Genomic DNA, 19249 nt, shown 5'->3' with positions numbered 1-19249 from the left:
GGGAGAGGGGAAGGGGCTGTCAGGCAAGGGGGACCCTTGGCAGCTGGAGGTGGGGGAGGCCCTCCCAGAGAACTTTTCCCACAGGCCCGAGTGATCCCCCCACACCCCCACCACATGCAGGGCCCCCTGTACGTACACCCCTCACCACTGCTCCAACCTCACACACACACATCCACACCTCATCATCCCCCACCAAGAGCATGGGACTCAGGGATTGTGCAAAAATAAACTGTTTAACAAAAACTATTAATTCTATGATGTTTAGAAACAGTGAACCAATTGTTTACAGTGGGGAACGGGAGAAAACTATGTGCATGAGTGACTGGGGAAGAGGGCAACAAGAAGTCTTGTGGCACCTTATAGACTAACAGAGATTTTGGAGCATAAGCTTTCGTGGGCAAAGAGCCACTTCATCAGATGCAGGGAAGAGGAGAGATTTCAACCTAGAGGGGGATCTTAACCTGGAGGAAGAAGGGGGGCATCAGTCCAGGCCGGAGGCAGCCAGCCATGAACCCCCGTCAGCAATGGGCTTGCGGCGGTACCCATGAGGGCAGGTGTTGAATATAGGCGGTGGCCATTGTGGCATGCCAGAAGCCACAGCCATCCAGGATGTGTTTGGCCTGGGTCTACTGGGCATGTGGGTGGCCTACTGGCAGCTGTGATGCCCCACCACCACAAATGGGAGTGTGCGCCCCGCCAAGTAATTACCTGAGAGTCCCTCACTGTGGTCCAGCAATGTCCTGCTGGCCATTGCCTAGCTTGATGACCACAATAGCAGCTCAGTCACAAGCTCCCCATCATTCGAGTCTCTGGATAGTGGCTCTGGCTCAGTGCCTGGCAGGTTAGGGATGCCATGGGGTCCTGGCTCCTCCGTGGCCTTGTGGAGCTGCTTGTCCACCACCGTGTGAAGGACAGCGGGTGGTGGGGAACTGTCCCAGGGCCCCAGAAGGTTCTGGAGCCCCCCAGTAGTTGGTGCAGGTTGTGGGACCTGCCCCTGAGTGGCCGGTGGAGTCCCAGGCCCAGGTGTAACCCTGACAGAGTTCCTTCACCTTGCTCCTCACTTGGCCTGAGGTTCAGGCAGGGTGTCCCTGAGTATCTAGTCCAGATGGGCAAAGGCAGACACATTACAGCATTAGCTACCCATCTCCTGCAGGACCTCCTCCTTCTGTCACACTCCCAGGAAGTCGCACTGGCTCTAACCATGAATGTGCCCATTTGGGGGTGTCGGGGGGTTGGACGGGGTCCTGCAAACCCCTTGAGGTCGGGGGGACCTGTGCCCCTGGTGTGGCTGGCTGCTGGCCATGGCAGTTTTTTGATGTTCCAGGGGTGGCTGTGAAGGCATGTGGCTTGTGACTTTGGTCCAGCACGCTCTCAGCTTCCTGCCACGGGGTTTCTGGAGGCAGACACCATAGATCCCCACTGCTGCCAGCCAGGGCATCTCCACACCCCAGCTAGACGGCACCAGGGAGGACTCCTCTTTTGAAAGAGCAGCCCATGAAGTGTCTACACACATTTTCTTTCAAAAGAGTGTTTGGAAAGGGGGCACTTTTCCTAACACAGGACCAGAGGAGCACTTTTGAAAGCTGTCCCATGTTCCACCAATTTCTTTTCAAAGGGTGTGGTTTGTGTGTAGACACTCCATGTGCTCTTTTGAAAGAGGGACAGGTTTTCCAAATGTACTTGCTAGTGTAGATGTGGCTCAAGAGTCCTTACATTTGAAACCTTTAGATATATCTGTTGATTCTGTAAATAAGAAGGTTGTCAATTTTTAAATGTATGTTATTTTTCCCAAATAGGTTCTTTATTTCATCATTCAAGGGTAACTGTCCAGCCCCGAATGTCTCATCCCCCTCCCATTCCCTGAATCTTCCCATCTTGTGCTACACTCTGAGGTAGCTCACAAAAGAGAACAAGCTGGCTTCTTAAATTAATTTGCATAAGCACACAGAACTAGTGATCAGCTACTAGTGTTGTTTTTACAATTTTTGATTATATTTGGAACAGTGGTGATTGAAGCCATGCTGATGCCTCCTGAGTCTGAAATCCCAGTGACTCTATGTTTAATAAATCAGGCTGCATTTTATCTTGTGAACTTTCAGTAAACTCTTATAGGATGGATGAATTTTCATGTTTTATTTCACCAAGGGCGGACTATTTAGCTTAATGGGCAATTCACTCTTCTTTCCTGTTACCCTGTTTTATTAACTTTTATATATTAAGTAAACTCAGTTAACTATGATGTTTGTTTTACAGGTAGCTCATCTCATTTAGAATATTTTCTTAAGGACTTTAATTTGGCATTGCTCTTGAAATTAACGTTTATGTGTTTTACATTTTTGCAATAGAAATTAATATTTATTTGTATTATTCGTCCAGAACTATACCCTACACCCATCCTATTTTAATATTAGTACTGAAAACATCTGCCTCTGTCTTCTCCCAGACAGCCACCTTAAAGACGCAGATCTGTGATTTATTGGACTTACATTAGAGTAAGCACCATTCCAGGTGTACTTTAAACATTTCAAAATTCATATTTCCTGTACCCATATAATTTACTGTAATAATGGAAACACGAACACATAATAGAAACCATTAGAGTAAGTCAGGTAAGAAGAAATTCATATTTCAAACACAGTCCATCTCCACACCTTGATATTGTCTGCAGAATCCTTATATTCAGCCCAGTAACTTGTGTTTCACAAAGGGAAAACTTGTGTATGGCTAAAACATACCACACTGTCCTTGAATGAGCCCAAGTTACTTGACCTCCCTCATCATAAACTATCACTCCACCAGATTTTTTGTCAGCCACAGATTTTACCAGCAGTGACTTTATATTTGCTTCCACGTCTGTGATGAAAACATTCACTAGCCTATATCCTCAACTGATGCCTACAGAACCACACCAGAAACACTCCATTCCATGATGATTCTTTATTGATGGTTACATTTTGAAATCTGTCAATTATCCAATATCATCATAAATTTAAGATGTGCTTAGTGCTACTGTATAGTGTTAATTTATTAATCAAAAAGCAATGCAGTACTAAGTCAAATGCCTCACAGTATATCATCTACCTTTATCAGCTGAACAGATAGTCTTGTCAAATAATGGAATCAAATTTTTATTGTACAATACTACTCAGTTTCTAAAAACAAAATTAAGAACAAATTATACCATTGGGTATGTAGCAAAACGTGATGAAACTCGCTACATTTTGAAGTAGTATCAATTATTTATTTTCTTATTAAACGGATCAACAGAGTAAGTTTAAATGAGGTTAAAATAGATTAAAATCCAAAATATGTCAAATATAATATAGAATGGTACGGCAAGACCTATTTGACAAGATCTATTTTTTATAAAAACATTGATTTTTTAAATTAATGATACTCCTATCTTTTAATTTCATCGAGCCCATGATTTTTTCCATTATTTTGCCCCAATTAGATGTCAGGCTCTCCAGCAGCATTCCACTTGCCCTTTTTGAATATTGGCACAATAGGGGCACTTTTAGAACATTAGGATCATCTACAATAAAAATGTATCTCACAATCCTATATTTAATGATCACATTGGCCAAACTATTGCAAGTGCATTATAAGGCTAGCATCAAGTTTCAAATAAGATTGAAAATTACACTGACAATCTTAACAATCACATTATTACACAAATGTGAATAAGGCAGTAGAAAGCAATGCAATTTTTAAAAATAGGGCAAAGACATTTGGAGACTAGGTAAAGGTTGGTTGGTAAGGAAGAAAATATAGAAGAGATAAAATCAATGTGAAGTTTAAGGGCTGGGCAAGAGTAGAAAAGTGACAAATGGGGATGGGCACAAAAATATCTGCTACATACACTTTGTCTGGCCCTACTTAGATAATATTAGAGGTCTCTGACCCAATGAGCCTGCAGTGTGATTTGTGTTTGAAAGCTGTATACATAAATCAGGAAAAATGTGGGGACTAAGTACTACTTCCAGCCCTTCCAAAGTAAAAGCGAAGCAGAATTGCTAGTTTAGTTTCATTGCAACAACAATGTATTCAGTTTCTCCAGTGAGAGTTCCTAAGCCTGTAGTGAATTTGCTTTTGCCCTGACCTCCCTTCCATTAAAGTGCAAAAGCCCCAATGCATAGAAACAAGCATGCCCCTTGCAAGAGGACTGCTTACTTCCATGTAGTTTCAAGACCAAATTTTGATCCTTAAAAATGTTAAACATTTATGACTCAGTATATTCCATCTGCAGTATATGTTTATTTACATGCAATTGTATATTATTTATACCATATTTTAACATGTAATCTTTTCTGTTCCAATTTTTTTAAACTTACTCTTCTGCTCCATACAGTAATAAAAGCGATAACTAATGCTACTTAGAAACAAAGCATGTTTCACCACATACTAAACAAGCTGTGTACTGTGTTGATACATAGGCAATAGCACAATTTGTTCATTTTTATGTTCATATTTTAGAAGCTTAATAGAGCTGGTTTTACACAAAAAAACCCAAAACAAAACAAAACAAACAAACCTCTTAGGCTACATCTACACTAGCAAGTTCTTTAGAAAGATTTTTCGAAAGAAGGGGCTCTTTTGAAAGGTCCCGTGGGGCGTCTCCACACAAAAAACGTTCTTTCAAAAGTAAATCAAAAGAACGCAGTACTCCTTTTGAAAGCACTCTTCCCCTCCCATTTCAGGAAGAATGCCTTCTTTCGAAAGTTTCTTTGGGAAGAAAATGTGTAGATGCTTCGCAGGCCCTTCTTTCAAAAGAGCAGTCCTCATGGCACCTGATTTTTCGATGTCTGGCCCATTCTTCTGAAAGAGCCGGGGCTATGTGGACAACTCTCTTTTGAAAGAGCAGATCATTCATTGGGTCCACTTGTTCGTGTTTGGATGCACTCTTTCAAAAAAAGTTCTTTCAGAAGAGATCTTTCAGAAGGGATACTTTCAAAAGATCTCTGTAGTGTAGATGTTGCATTAAAGGCCAATACAATAAAAACGTTATTTCAACAAACAACAAAAAATACATCATCACCCAAGGTCTCTTCTAATGTATCTTGCAATTGAAAAAGCATGTTGATGCATTATGAATCACCTGTAAAATAAATAAATAAATAAGTGAAGACTTTCTAGATTTTGGTAAATATTTATAGAGTCAAAAATATGAAGTATATGTAACAATCAAATTTCCAGTGAAATGTGTGCAAGTGGGTTTATTTTGAAAGGAAAATTCCTACTCCCAGTGTCATACCCAATTAAATTCTCCAGGTAATGACCCCATTTGCATAGAGAGCTGAACCCACAAGTGGGAATTTTAATGGGCACACCACCTGAGTACATTAATTGAGAGTGACACTACTTGAACTAGTTTTGTGCTTATCCCACTGAAAATTCTACTCATATTATTTTTAATGTCAAGCTACGAGTCAAATTTCAAGATGATGGATTTGTTCTTTTTTAAGCATTGAATTTGAATAAAAGAATGCTTTAATTCTGTTATGCATTGCATAGCTTTGCTTTAACTAATCTGTAGTTCAGATTCTGACAATTGCTTCATTTTTTCAGTGATTGGAATTTAATTTTCTTCATTAATTTGTGAATAATTAGATACAAAATAATGCCTTCAGGAGCTAAATTGCTTTTGGATTGCTGTTTAATGTACTTTTACCAGAATGTGTGTTACAGTTAAGCTAGCATAATAGTTTACTAAATGTAATTGTGTAAATATTTCTAATGATTTCCTCTGATGTGAGAAGACTGAATATAGAATTCAGCCATAAATGATGTCTCTTTTCTCAATCTTAACTTCACCAAAGCGTAGATGCTAAAAAGTCATCACTGATGTAAAGATATTAGTTGTCATTTATGGTGGTTTCCTTGCTTGGTGGTTCTCTTTATCCTTCAGACAGCATTCATGATAACCTTGAAGTTATTGTGGATTCTGAGCCATGACTTGAAGCCTTCATTAATTATGTAATCAAGGTGCCTTACCACCACATCAAGAAACAGACAAATGGAGAGTTATGTTTTCAAGGCAGACTAACAAAATCTGGTCATTCAATCATATCTCACCTCTTTCAGTTCTGCTTGCATGTCTTCCACTTACAAGTCTCTAACAGCTGTAATTGTTACAGAATTCAGTAGTTAGATTACATCTTTCCACAGTATAATCTACAAAATCAGGAAAAATGTGCAGACCATCCACTAGAAATAACCATTTCAAGATTGTCAACTTTATATTAAAAACAATGAGAATTGCTTTGGTACCTAAAGACTCACAAATTATGTGAGGCTAACAAATTTTGTTAGTCTTTAAGGTGCCACAGAACTCACCACTGTTTTTGCTGAAACACACTAACACAGCTGTGCCTCTGAAACTTTATACTATAAATTATATAAAAATTATACACAGCTTGGCTCCAATTATGAGGATCTGTTCGTTCTTTAAGTGGACACATATTGATCAGAGGTTAAACAAGATTGTCACACAGTACTATTTATGTGGCAGTTTGAGGCAGTTTCATATGAAAAATATCAGTGATGACGGATTTTCATATTTTTCAATTCAAATACACTAGCACAGTGGAAACCAATTAAAATGAAGTAATTTTTTCCCCTGAATGTGATCACTATGGCCCAGATTCAGGAAGCAGTAGTTCATTATCATGGCTAATCCCGGTACAGTAAACTCTTCCATATCCAGCAGCCTGAGGACCAGGAGGCTGCTGTATATTGAAATATTCTGGATAATAGAGAGGATCCCTTCGACATCTGGGGTCTGCACTATACCAGTGCTCCCCCTCCCTGAAGCCCTGGGCAGCCTGACCCCCGAGCATCGCCTCCACCAGTGCAGCCTGCTCCCTGCTCACAGCAGCTCAGGTCCTGACCTGTGCTGCCTTGAGTTGGGGGAGGTGTGTGCTCCTCATGCTCTGGCCACCTATTCTGCTGCATTTCCTACCAGCTGCCAGGGTTAAGCTGCTTGCAGCAGCAGGCCCCAGACCGTGCTGCCATGTGGACAGGGAGGGGGCTGGCTTCCCATGCCCTAGCCAGCTTTCCCTGCCAGGTTTAAGCTGCTGGGTCCCCTAGCCCATGCTGCCATACCAGAGAGGGGAGTGTGGGGCAGGGCACTGGACGGGTGCTCCATGTTGCCATGGGGCAGGGAGCATGGGCGGATGGGTGCTCTGGCCACCTGTCTCTGCCATGGTTAAACAGCTCCCAGTGGCACAGCTCCCATAAAAGAGGAAACCCAGGTGCTGGGAATAGCACCTGGTGGCAGTGCTGGTTATCTGAGAGTACCAGTTAAATGAATAGTAGTTAAAAAGAGAGTTTACTGTAATTTCAAAGAGAACATTCATGCAGTGGGATACTATTCAGCTGGTGTAAGGGTGTCCAACTGTGATCATAAAAAGAAGAAATCTACTACAGATCCAATACTGCAATTCTATTCAAGTGAATGTAGTTATTCAAGTATACATATTTTCAAGGTCATATGCAGAGGTAGCTTTATCTATTACTAAATTTCTCCTTTACATGTTCTTCATGTAAAACACAGCTGAGTTACAGTTGTAGGAAACTCATAGTAAGTAATTTAGTAATAGCTGGATATCTCAATACATATGACTTTCAGAAGTGTATTTTCTTGAAGTTGGATGTAGTATCAAACATGGAAAATATCAGAATTTAATCTACAATGGGACAAACATCTTGCCATGTCAAAAGGCTCCAACACATCTACAAAGAAAGAATGTGTCCTTACCTGTTCTGTTCCTTGGAATTCAGATATTTAAAATAGATGTGGGATGTCATGCTATTTTTGTTCTGTGTATGGCTGAGTCCAGCATTTTTAAATACAGTTTTAATAATCAGTGTCAAAACTTTGCTAAATACTTGAAAGAGAACCAAAGCATCAACTGTGTTCTGAATTTATTATTTAAATAGAATACATACAGATGAAGAATAGGAAGCATCAAAACTTAAGATGAGTTGAAATGCTTAGCACATATTTTGTCCATGTATTTAAGTTTGATTTTGTTTTGTTATAGTTAAAGCTGTGTTGCTTTGCTTTAGCAAAAGTTGTATGTGCATTTGCATTTTAATCCACTGGTTTTAATAATTTAACTCTGGAAATTAGACCATTTGGACTACAGTTTTACAGGCTTTGGTCTCGGTCCAAAATAAGTTTCTTTGGAAAGTTAAATCTTTATTTGGAAAGTTCAGACATTTTGGAGTACACACAAGTTCCTTAATTTTTTGAACAAAATCCATTTCTAACAACAAAACATACAAGGGTACAAAGTTGAAATGTGTCCTTCATTAACAAGTTTTGTGCGGGAAACAGGTTAACTAATTTCTCCAAATTAGTAGCTATGGAAAATTGCACTCTCTGTAAGATCAGTATGTTTTGCCCAGTCTTTCATTTGGGTCCTGATCCAGAACTCAGTGAAGTCCAGAGGAATCACTGGACCATTCCTTAATTTCTCTCACATTGCAACTAAAAAGACCATACATATGAATGCATGGCTGACAAGGTATGGCTAATTTAGCTACACTATGAAAACTTGAGTGGAGGTGCATAACGAACGAGGCAAGAACTCCACAGAAATTATATACAATCTCAAGGGGTGTAGGAAAGGGTCTCTAAAAGTTTTTACTAAGGTCAACAGGATGCTCATCAAGATGGAATAAGAGGCATGGGCAGGGCATTTTGGAAAAAAAGAGGATAAGGAGGGAGGCCAAGCATCATAAAGTTGCATGGCTCAGCACTGAAATGTCAGAAAATGCCCAACTTTGGCTGCCCAGTAAAACTTTGATTCTTTCTACATTTAAAGATAGTCTGATTATGCAACCACACACTATTTCTCCAATACTGAACTTTTTTCCTAAGAATTTATTGTGCCCATGCTGGAGAAACAGTTCATTACATTGATTTTTCATTCAGCATACTAGAGACTGAATTCCCCCCAACACTCACAAAAATCGTGATATTTGCTAGTATATATAGGTCATCTTAGTCCCAATCTCCTCAAACATTGAAGCATGTATGCAACTCCATTGATATCAAGGGGCAAGCCCCAGCTGTATAAACTGTCAGGGTTCAAGTGCTACAGCAATTTACAGCCACTATTCCAAGAAGAGTCTGCTGGATGATGACATACATTCACTGAATAGTAACTAACCTATCTTCTGCCATGTCCAAGGCCCTATCAAATTCATAGTCCATTTTGGTCCATTTCAGTAAATAATAATTTTCATTATTTCAGCCATTTAAATATGGAATTTTACATTGGGGTAATTGTAAGGGGTCCTGACCCAGGAAGGAGTGGTGGGAAGCTTGGAAGGTTATTATAGGGGGAAACTGTGGTATTACTGTCCTTACTTCTGCGCTGCCACTGGCAGCGGCACTACCTGTGGAGCTGGACGGCAGTGGCTGTGGGCTGGGAGCCCGACTCTGAGGGCATAGCCATCACCAGCAGCAACAGAGAAGGATGGCGTGGTGTGGTACTGCTCCCGTAGTTCTTCACTGCTGCCTTCAAAGGTGGGTGCCTGGTGACCAGCTGCCATTCTCAGACCACCCAGCTCTAAAGGCTGTGCAGAAGTAAGAGGGGAAATACTGTGATCCCCATCCCATGAAATAAGCTTCAGATCCCCTTGAAACTCCTTTTTGCGTCAGGCCCCTAATTTGAGATGTCTCCTGTGAAATCTATATCGTACAGGGTGAAAGCACACAACAGACCAGATTTCGTGATGAAAGACCAGATTTCATGGTCTATGGCATGTATTTCATAGCTGTGAATTTCCCTAGGTTAGGTATGTAACTTAGGTGTATTGCTTCATTGGGGCACATGAAGTAGCTGTGTAGTTAGGTACAACTCAGGGATGAAGTAGCTCGGGAAGGATGCATCACTGGTTGGAAAAAAAATTGTAATAGTGTTGACTGCTGATGACGTACTATAGAGGCTAGTGTGGCGGGGTCTCCCGCCCCGGCTTGCTCCTGATGGTCCCAGAATCACCTCCAGGGCTCAACAGCCCAGTCAGGCCTCTACAGCCTAGTCACAGTTCACAGGGCTCCTGGCCCGGTCAGGACTCTGCATCCTAGGTCTTCCCTGCCTTAGGCTCACAGGGAGGAGGGTGTAGGGGAGCTTGGGCCCACCTGCTCTACCAAGCTCCATCCCAGGCTCTGTTGGTGGTGGGTGAGAGACCCCAGCCACCAGCTCAGCGGGGATCCTCACCGCAACATGCTGAGCACCTGGGTTACCTTCTCAGTTCCCCCTGCCCTGGGCTATATCCTATCCCATTCCTGGTGTAGTCCCTCTCCCCTGCTCAGATCTCACCCCTCCAGCTGCTCCCGCCATGGACTGCTGCTCTGGTGGGGGCTGCCACCACTATCGCTGCTGCACCTCGGGTAGCTGTGGCGGCAGTTGTGGTTGCTGCTACTGCTGCCACCGCCACTCCCCAGTGAGTTGCCATGACTGCTCCTCGGGTGGCCATGACTCCCAGGCTTCTATGGGAACTCCTTCCCCCCTGCTGGTCAGCCACAACTGCCAGGCTTCTCCAGCCTTTATATCTGGCCTACAGTTGGAGCATGCCCAGCAGGGCCTTGGGGGCAGGGCCTTTTCTGTCCAATAGACCTGACTCTCAACCCCCTGCTCAGTGCAGGGTTGGTGCATCCTGTCACACTAGTATAAAAAAAGATGCCTAAATTATCCTGGACTGTTATAGCAATAAAATCAGTGTATGCTTTCCAGAAAAAATACTGAAGGTTATAGAAAACATTGTGAACTATTTTGTATTTTGTATAAAATGTTAACCAATTTTAGACAGTACTCTAATACATAGGCACCAGGAAGCAAAATTAAATTGCAGACAGTTTAAAAACAAAGTTAATCCTCATATTATAAGTCAATCCACACACAGGACCTGAGCTTGTATCAAAATCAAATCAAAAGCTACATCTGCCCTTATATCTTGAAGCATGCAGATGATACTCCTCTCAAATGGGGCTGGAAATAGTTGATCATGGCAACAACATCTAGTCACTGCCAAAATCACTGGAAAACATGTGGTGAATGCTCCTGACAAAACTGTTAGATCAAAGGGTAGATCTCAGTAGAGATAGCCAATGTCATCTTCTAGAAGAGTGGCTTTCAACCAGTGTGCCACGGCACACAGCTGTGCAGTGAGAACTATCTAAGTATGCTGTGAAAATTTCATCAATTTCCCACCCCCACTCCCACCTTTTTGCAGAGCCAAAGGAAGGGGGTAAATGATGAAATTTCATGGTGCACTTAGATGACTTTGTGCCAGCTGGAGGCTCAAGCAGCAAGGCTACCTGAGTCCCAGCAGGTGCGGGGTCATCAATTTCCCTCCCACGGCCACTCTGCAAAGCCTCTGTGAGGGGGAACTGACCAACCCTGCACCAGCTGGTAATCAGGCAGCCTTAGTGTTTGAGCCCCCAGCTGGCATGGGGTCATCAATTCCCACCCCTCAGGGCTCTGCAAAGGGCTGAGGAGAGGAGAAAGTGACCAACCCTGGATCAGCTGGAGGCTCAAGCACCAAGGCTGCCTGATTCCCAACTGGCACAGGGGTGGTCAATTTCCCCATTCAGAGGCTTTGCAAAGTGGCTGTGGGAGAGAAATTGGCAACCCTGCACTAGCTGGGACTCAGGCCACCTTGCTGCTTCAGCCCCCACCTGGCACTGGGTGGTCAATCTCCCCCCCAACACACCAACTCTGCAAATGGGAGGGGAGGGGAAACTGACCAACCCTGGGTCCACCAACCTCTCCCTCCCTGTCATGGCTGTGCCAAGAGTGGGGAAAGGAAAAATTGGCCAACCACAGCTTAAAGGAACTGGCGGGGAGGGGAACCTGCTCTCTGGAGCTGCCTCCTCCCCCCACAAGTAATCAAGTAACCACTGAAATTTGCAGCCATCATTCCTATCACAGTGGGCTTTTTCCAAGAGAAAATGTGTGTGTGTTGTGGAATTGTTTGTGTCAGTGAAGCGTGCCATGTTACTGAAAAGGTTGGGAACCACAGCTCTGGAAAGCTGAGTGCTCTGAACAAGTTGAAGTGGGTGTGGAATAACTTTTATGATGCCTTTAAGGACACTTCAATTTTCTAACATCCAGATTGGACCAAAAGCATCCTGCTATGTTCTGAATTGGAAAGTATCATACAAGTATCAGAAGGTTTAGGCTCAAGGGAGGGGATATTAGTCTCCACATTGTGAATCCTCCTTTTTTTTTTTTTTTTTTTTTTTTTTTATGTAGGCCACTGCTATTTTCTTGATCCAACCTGAATTCAGGTTGCTCTGAAGAACATGCCAAATAGCTGTACCACTCTTAGCACAGAGAAAGAATTCTCTTAATTCTAATGACAACACAAGAGCTGTGGCAACACTAGCACCTCCTTTCCCCTCTAGTTTTGGGAATAAGGAGCTTTTGAAATCAGGGGTCCATTTCCAAAGCCCCCCTCCCCCCACTACACAGGTGGCTGGTGTTTCGAAACTAGCAGTTTCGAAGCGCGTGCAGCCACCATTATGCTAATGAGGTGCTGTACATTCATACCAGCGCCTCATTAGCATATCCCAAAGTGCCACCTTACCATAGCCCCTCCGAAAGGTGACACTTATGACAGAATTTCCAACATATCTAAAAAGGTTGTAAGCACAGGCAGGCTATGTCTACGTGGCAGAGCAATTTCATGATACCTCAATATCCTGAAATGGCTAATCCTCTTCTTTGACACCCTCTAGTTATTTTGAAATATTTTTCCAAAACAATGCCATGGTGTTTCAGCATTCGTGTAGTCCTCACTGCAGGAGACGTACGGGGTGTTTTGAAACAGCACTTTCTTTTGCGATTTGGCATTGCTTAGACAATGCCAAATGCTGAAATAGCCTATTTCGAATTACACTAGAAGTAAGCTATGCAATTTGTGTAGCATAAACTTGTAGCTTATTTTGAGTTCAGGATGTCATGTAGACGTAGCCACAAAGAACTCTTTTCCATCTTTGGGACTGAGAGAAATGAGACATTTCAGATTAGCAGAGTTTTGCAGAAAGATGTAGGGTATCTGAGAAGGGTTTCTAATGTATTTATTGCAGTGTAATCACAGTATTGGTCTGCAACCATATTCTCTCTCTCTCTCATTATAAATAGTATTTGGGCACCATATAATAAAATAGTTAGGCATACAATGAAAAATCTTTTTCCCTTTACAAATTTATTCTTTCCTTAAAAGATAGTGGTGCCCTCTGAGTTTAACTAACAGTTCTTAGTATGAGCTGTAGGTTGGAACTTCTAAATTCAGCACTCTCTGGTCTGTCAATATCCCTCATCTGGTCTCACTGGACCAGAGCGCAGGGCAGGAGGGTGCAGCAAATCCTGCGTCCCCCCAGCAAGCTGGGGGAGGGCAGAGTGACACAAAAGGCTGGGGCTGGCATCTCCTGGCATCTTCAGAGGGCTGGGGGGGCAGCCCTCTCCCCTCCCAAGGCAAAACCAGCTTTTCCCGGCAGCCCCACAGGGCCAGGGCCAGCTTCCTCCAGTAGTCCTACAGGGACAGCAGCACCCACCCAGGGCTTTCAGTGTGAGGGGCCTATTTAGGTTTCAGCTTACCCTATTCCCACTCAGCTGGAGTCAAACTGAAATAAACTTGCATTAAACCACAGTAATTGATACATAGCTTTTTGAACTGGTTAAGTTAAAATTTTTAATCATATCTTAAATTAAAGCAATACTACTCTCTTGTACAGATGAATGATAAATTTGTGCAATCTCAGGAGTCCATTCATCTTTTTGCCACATAATATTGTGAACTGACTACTCCATGTTTAGTGTACGGACATTTCAGGGACATTTAAGAGACAGTAATTTACCACCTCAGTGTAATTCCACTGTTGCCAATGGAGTTACACCAGTAATAAATTTGTCCCACTAGAGCTTAACTTACACAAAATGAGATTTAAATGTATACCATGTTATAAAATCCCAAGTTATTTCTTCAGAAATTTCAAGGTCTAAGTCTGCTATGCTGTGCAAAACTATACACTGCGATACTGGGTCACTCAGAGTCAGCCAAGATGACAAGTTGTAGCAGGAACGCTTACATAAAACATTATCTGTATGCAGAGACTTCCACGTGATGTTAAAATGCAAAATAGCCATAATAAAGTAACATAATAACAAAGTATTCCAAAGCTTCAAAATAAATTTCTTTTATTTTAAAATAGTGTTTTACAATTACACAGATCTAGTTAATATAAAATACAAATAGCAACTTACCAGTTTGTAAAAAACAGGACCAGTTCACAGAAGTGTAAACTAAAAAACTGAAACATTGTCAATGTCCACCAGAAATTCTACAAACTTGATGAGTACTGATTTTTTTTTATTTAAACTAATCCTTCACATTGTCTACTTTTAATTCTGCTTGTTTTTATTACACAAGGTGCTCATAAGATTGTCTACAGAGTGGACATAAAAAGAGAATTTTAAGAATATAAATATATAAAAAGTTCTTTAAACTACTCACTAATATTCTCTGCTGCAGAGATAAAATTACAAGAGTGCTAGTATTTCTATGACAAATAGTAGCAGAATATATTTAAATGTTAAACAAATGACACAATTTGAATTTTCAGAATTAAATCTGCAATAATCTGACGATAGTTCTAAGGCACTAGAATGCTTTTGTTATGTCCTATAACCTGCCAGTAATTTCACTTCCTAATATTTCATAAATCAAGGGAGCACAAGGGAAATATCAAAATTACATAACCATAAATACAGAAAATCTGATTATATAAATATCCAGATTCCAATTCTTGGTTTTGGTTTAACAATCTTGGAAATACACTCCGTAGAAAACAATGAAATACATGCATCTTCCATCTTTTCCTACTTTGAACTCAAAGTATTTCCATTTGTAAATTATCCTACATGCAAAAACATTTGTATGTATAAAAATCTACATGAAAAAAAACCCCAAATCTTAAACCATGAAAAAGTAGTTTACATAGACCATAATTGCCCATCTATAGCAGCCTGTGGTAAATTATTTTCAACAGCAATACTGAACAACTCGTTACATTTAATATTTACTAAAAGCTTAATAACACAGTTGTTCAGTTTTGCACAAACCTATTAATCCAAAATGTGACTTCTCTGGCACAGGAACACTACAAGAAAACAGAAGAAGCCCTTCTCCCTTGACTCATAAAAACAAGGACAACTATAGTTTATTTGGCTGTGCTAAGTAACATAGAGATATAAGTGCTAGCACAACTACCTGATCCAAGAGAGCATTTCCCTACTGTGGTGACATCCACCAAAGCTGTGCTGGGGAAAGCACTGTCTACACTCTCCCAAGAGCATCAAGTCCCACTACTTACTGTGATGACCCCATTTTCCCCAGAGGCACTGTAGCATAAAAAATGCCTTCAGTTACAGTGCTCAACCAGAGTGTCTCTTCCCCCTTCCCACTGTGGTTCAGGCTAGACACACACTACAGCAGAAGAGTGACCTGCTCAGGGTTGATCTTTCGGGGTTTCATTTCACGCACGTGTGAAATAATGCTCCCAGGGATCAATGTCAACCACTGTACTCCTCGCGAGAGGTGAGGAATAAGGAAGGTCAATCTTCAGCCATGTGGACAGACATGGAAGTCGACTGTGGATAAATTGATTTCAGCTAACTGGTGTAGCTAAAATTCCTATCAGCAGTCAACTTCTATGTACACAGAGCCTCACATGCAAAGGAACCATAAATGAGCCACAACGGCCTGATGCTGAGCTCCGTAGTTTTACCAATTTACCTCCGCAGTTGGTTGTTGCTGTTGTTTTAATTATTGGGTCCCTTAACACTTCCTTACAACTTTGGAAAATGGTGACAGTAGAGGAACACCTGGGTCACCTTAATGTGAGATCAGAATCTGGACCCATCAGCAAACCAGATGGGAATATCTGTCAAATATGGATAGGGATACCCACTGAAAAAATCTTCATTGAAGAGGAATAAACCACAATCCTGGAGCAATCAAGACAGAAGGAAACACCTCCCTCGTTCAACAGAATTGTAAAGGGAAGGTACAGCTATTTTAGATTATCATTTTCAGAGAGAACTCACAGTAGTAAGCACTACTAGTCAGTGTTTGCAGGACCAGCCCAAGGTAAGAACAATGTGTTGACAGTGAATTTCACATTCCCATGCTCTTTCAGTTTGTTGCATATGCATAAACTGAATTCTTTTCAGTGGAAGAATTATTTTATGGTCAATTCACTTCAAGGAAATGTGATATTATCCATCAAGGACTGCTGTAGTGACACCTAAATTAATGAGGATCAACAAGCTACACACAGGAAGCTGAAGTCTAGATAAAAAAGTTAAATGTGTGAGATCAAGACATACAGGAAGTTTACACAACAGAACTAATGAGCCATAGGGTATGGAGCAAGGAAACTAGCAGGCACCATTATTTCCCAACATCTGGAAACTGTATAACAACAGCTAACTGGACCAGAATCTGTTCTCAATTACACTGAAAAAATTTAAATTTACTGAGAAAAATCTATATTTACATGGTGTAATTAAGAAAAAATATTGGCCCATTGAATCCGATACTATAGTTCCTTCAGTTTTAAAGAGACACAATCAGCTGAAAAGTAACTATTTGAAAATTCTTTACATGCTATTATAACATTTAAAAGAACCTACATTTGAGAATAAGATATTTCATAAATTTAATTTCTGCACCTGGTAGGACTTCCTAACTAGGCTGTTTCACCTAATTAGTACATGTGTCTTTAAAGCGACAAAAATAGTAGGTATAGAATTAAGTTAATTTTTGATGATAATCCTTTAAATATCAAGTGATTTTGATTATCTAGTCCAGCTGAGAAACAATATGTTTCATGTTTACCTGGGCTTTCTAAATCTTGTTCTAAAATTGATCATTTCAAGTAACATTAACACAGAAGGGAAATACAGGTCCTACATAAAAAGTTTCTTCTGGTTTGGAAGACAGGTGCAATCTTGGCCTTTCACCTATTACCAGTATTCACCATGATAAACACAGGGAATTTCTCTCAAAATCAAAGAATGACTTCAGTGAGATCAACTGTATATTCCTACTGCATAGTTTTAAACTCACTTTAAAATATAATAGGAAAAGGTTACTTTCAAACCATAAACAGTTAAAATAAAGACATTTGGCTTTCAAGAACTGCAGAAGTGTGTTAGGTATGGAAGGCTATTCAAGCATTTAAGCATTAAAGTAAGTGGGTGGGGTGGTAATATTTAAGGCACTATGTTGCAGTTTTATCTATAGCTAAAAACTTAATTTAAATGGCAACAAAAGACCTATTGTATTAGGCCTTTAAGTTGATTGCAGCCAACTATACCATTTGCAAAGCTGAAGGGTGGGATGGAAATTAACTAGAACTTCACATACTAAACCATAAAACATTCCTTAGAGTACAGGTTTGTTTTCTCTGAAGATTGTTTAAACATAGCTAGTTAACAGTGCAAATACTAGATTGCTGTGTGAGATTCTTACCTTATTTTGCTTCCAAAGTATTTTAAAAACTTCTCCAGTTTTTAACAGAATAAAAAAAGAGAGATGCAAAGATTTCATGATGGGAAACAAATCCCACAGCATTCCATACAGATTTCCAAGCAGTCCGATGATTCACAACAAGCGTCCATTATGCCGCAGTCCATGTCACATGGGCAGTTACAGTCATCCCCCATTTCATCCCCACAGCAACAACAGCAGGCCTCTGATGTACAGATGCCACAGGAAGCTTGTGCCAGAACAATATTACAGAGGGTGAGAAACTCGCAAAACAAACAAGCCAGGATACAGTGAACACAGCAATCTTGATGGGTACCAGTTTTGTAGTGTGCAACATATAAAAAAAGAAAAAAAGAAGAACAAATCAGTACTACATTTTATGTGCAAGTATGCCACATAATAATTACTGGAACTGCTTTATAGTCACCAATAGTTCCTCTCCCCAGCAGCATGAAGTTCAAATTTTGTGTCCTCTTCTTCAAGGTCACGACACAGCCCATCTTAAATCCTGGATCACATCTTGTATGTCCCCATCCATTAGTCAGTTATGCTTGCCTAGATGCCAGACTTCATGTCCTTTTTCTACCCTTGTTTTCACCTTACCCCTTGCATGTGTTATGAACTGAACACCTTCTAAGTCAAATGGAAAAGAATTTTCTATAATCTCCTAATTCAAATTGGTCTTTACACTCACTTCTTTCATGAGGCTCATGAATTACCAGATAATAAAAGAAATATCAAGTTGTGACTACCTCCTTTTGGTCTACCATTTCATCTATATTTTTAGCATGTAAATTCCTCATATTTTATATCTGTGTACTGTTAGGTACCAAACACAGAACTGGCATATGAGTATGTCAATTTCTTGTTGCAGTATCAGTCAGTGTGGCAGAGATACAATGCAACTTCTGTACTATTTACTTTTACCGTTCATACTATGCTGGGGACCTCTGATCATCTTAATTGTATAGTTGTGTGACTAAGGACAGGAGAACTGGTGCTGGAGGAAGGAATGCAATTAAGAATCATACCTCAACTCACATTTCAAGTGAGGTGAAATCACAAATCAGATCCAACTATTTTGAGTGTGACTTTCATGAGACATAACTCATAAAAGGGGAAACAAAATCTCTAAAGAAGAAAAGAAAAAAATGGGAACACTGAGACTTTATGAATTAAGTAAAATTTGGTCACAATTGCTTGAAATTTATGCATAAATTACATGCATTCTTATCACATTGATGTTTATAGTTACAGCAAGGAAGATGCCACCATAGCACATGCATTATGTTTTCTCTATAACATCAGGTTAATCTCAGAACCAGCCATATCATCATGCCATATGTATATCTTCATTTTCAAAATTAAAGAAAGAGATCTATTCTGATACCACTTTAAATCATTCCTCTACACAATTATTTTACTAGCTTTAGATTTAATTAATTTTTAAAACTATCTGGAATTTAGAAATAGGCCTGAATGGAAGCACTGAGCTGTCTGTCATAAGAAGTGGCAAATCACAAATGGTTATGACTCAACGTGTAGAGTACCACTCAAGTGCCCTTTCAGCTGGAGGCATGGTATCCAAACAAATAATACATGCAAATACTTCAAATAATGGTCATTGATATTTAGCTCTAATTCTATGCTAAAGGATAGGGAAACACAAAAAGGCCAC

The 19249-nt window shown here is 40.6% G+C and overlaps 1 protein-coding gene across 1 annotated transcript in view; it reads right to left on the bottom strand.

The window, feature by feature from the left end:
• Nucleotides 1–14200: 14200 nt before the first annotated feature.
• The window catches only part of MDFIC (MyoD family inhibitor domain containing), a 100017-nt gene continuing 94968 nt past the window's right edge, over nucleotides 14201–19249 (bottom strand). The window contains exon 5 of the mRNA XM_075014778.1: nucleotides 14201–17875. Within this exon, the coding sequence (XP_074870879.1) occupies nucleotides 17628–17875 (248 nt within the window). The 3' untranslated portion in view covers nucleotides 14201–17627. The remainder of the gene's footprint in view (nucleotides 17876–19249) is intronic.

This window comes from Carettochelys insculpta, chromosome 1, assembly GCF_033958435.1.
Source record: "Carettochelys insculpta isolate YL-2023 chromosome 1, ASM3395843v1, whole genome shotgun sequence".
Taxonomy (NCBI): Eukaryota; Metazoa; Chordata; order Testudines; family Carettochelyidae; genus Carettochelys; species Carettochelys insculpta.
Note: the sequence above shows the minus strand (reverse complement) of the source record. Positions and strands in the feature narration are given on the sequence as shown.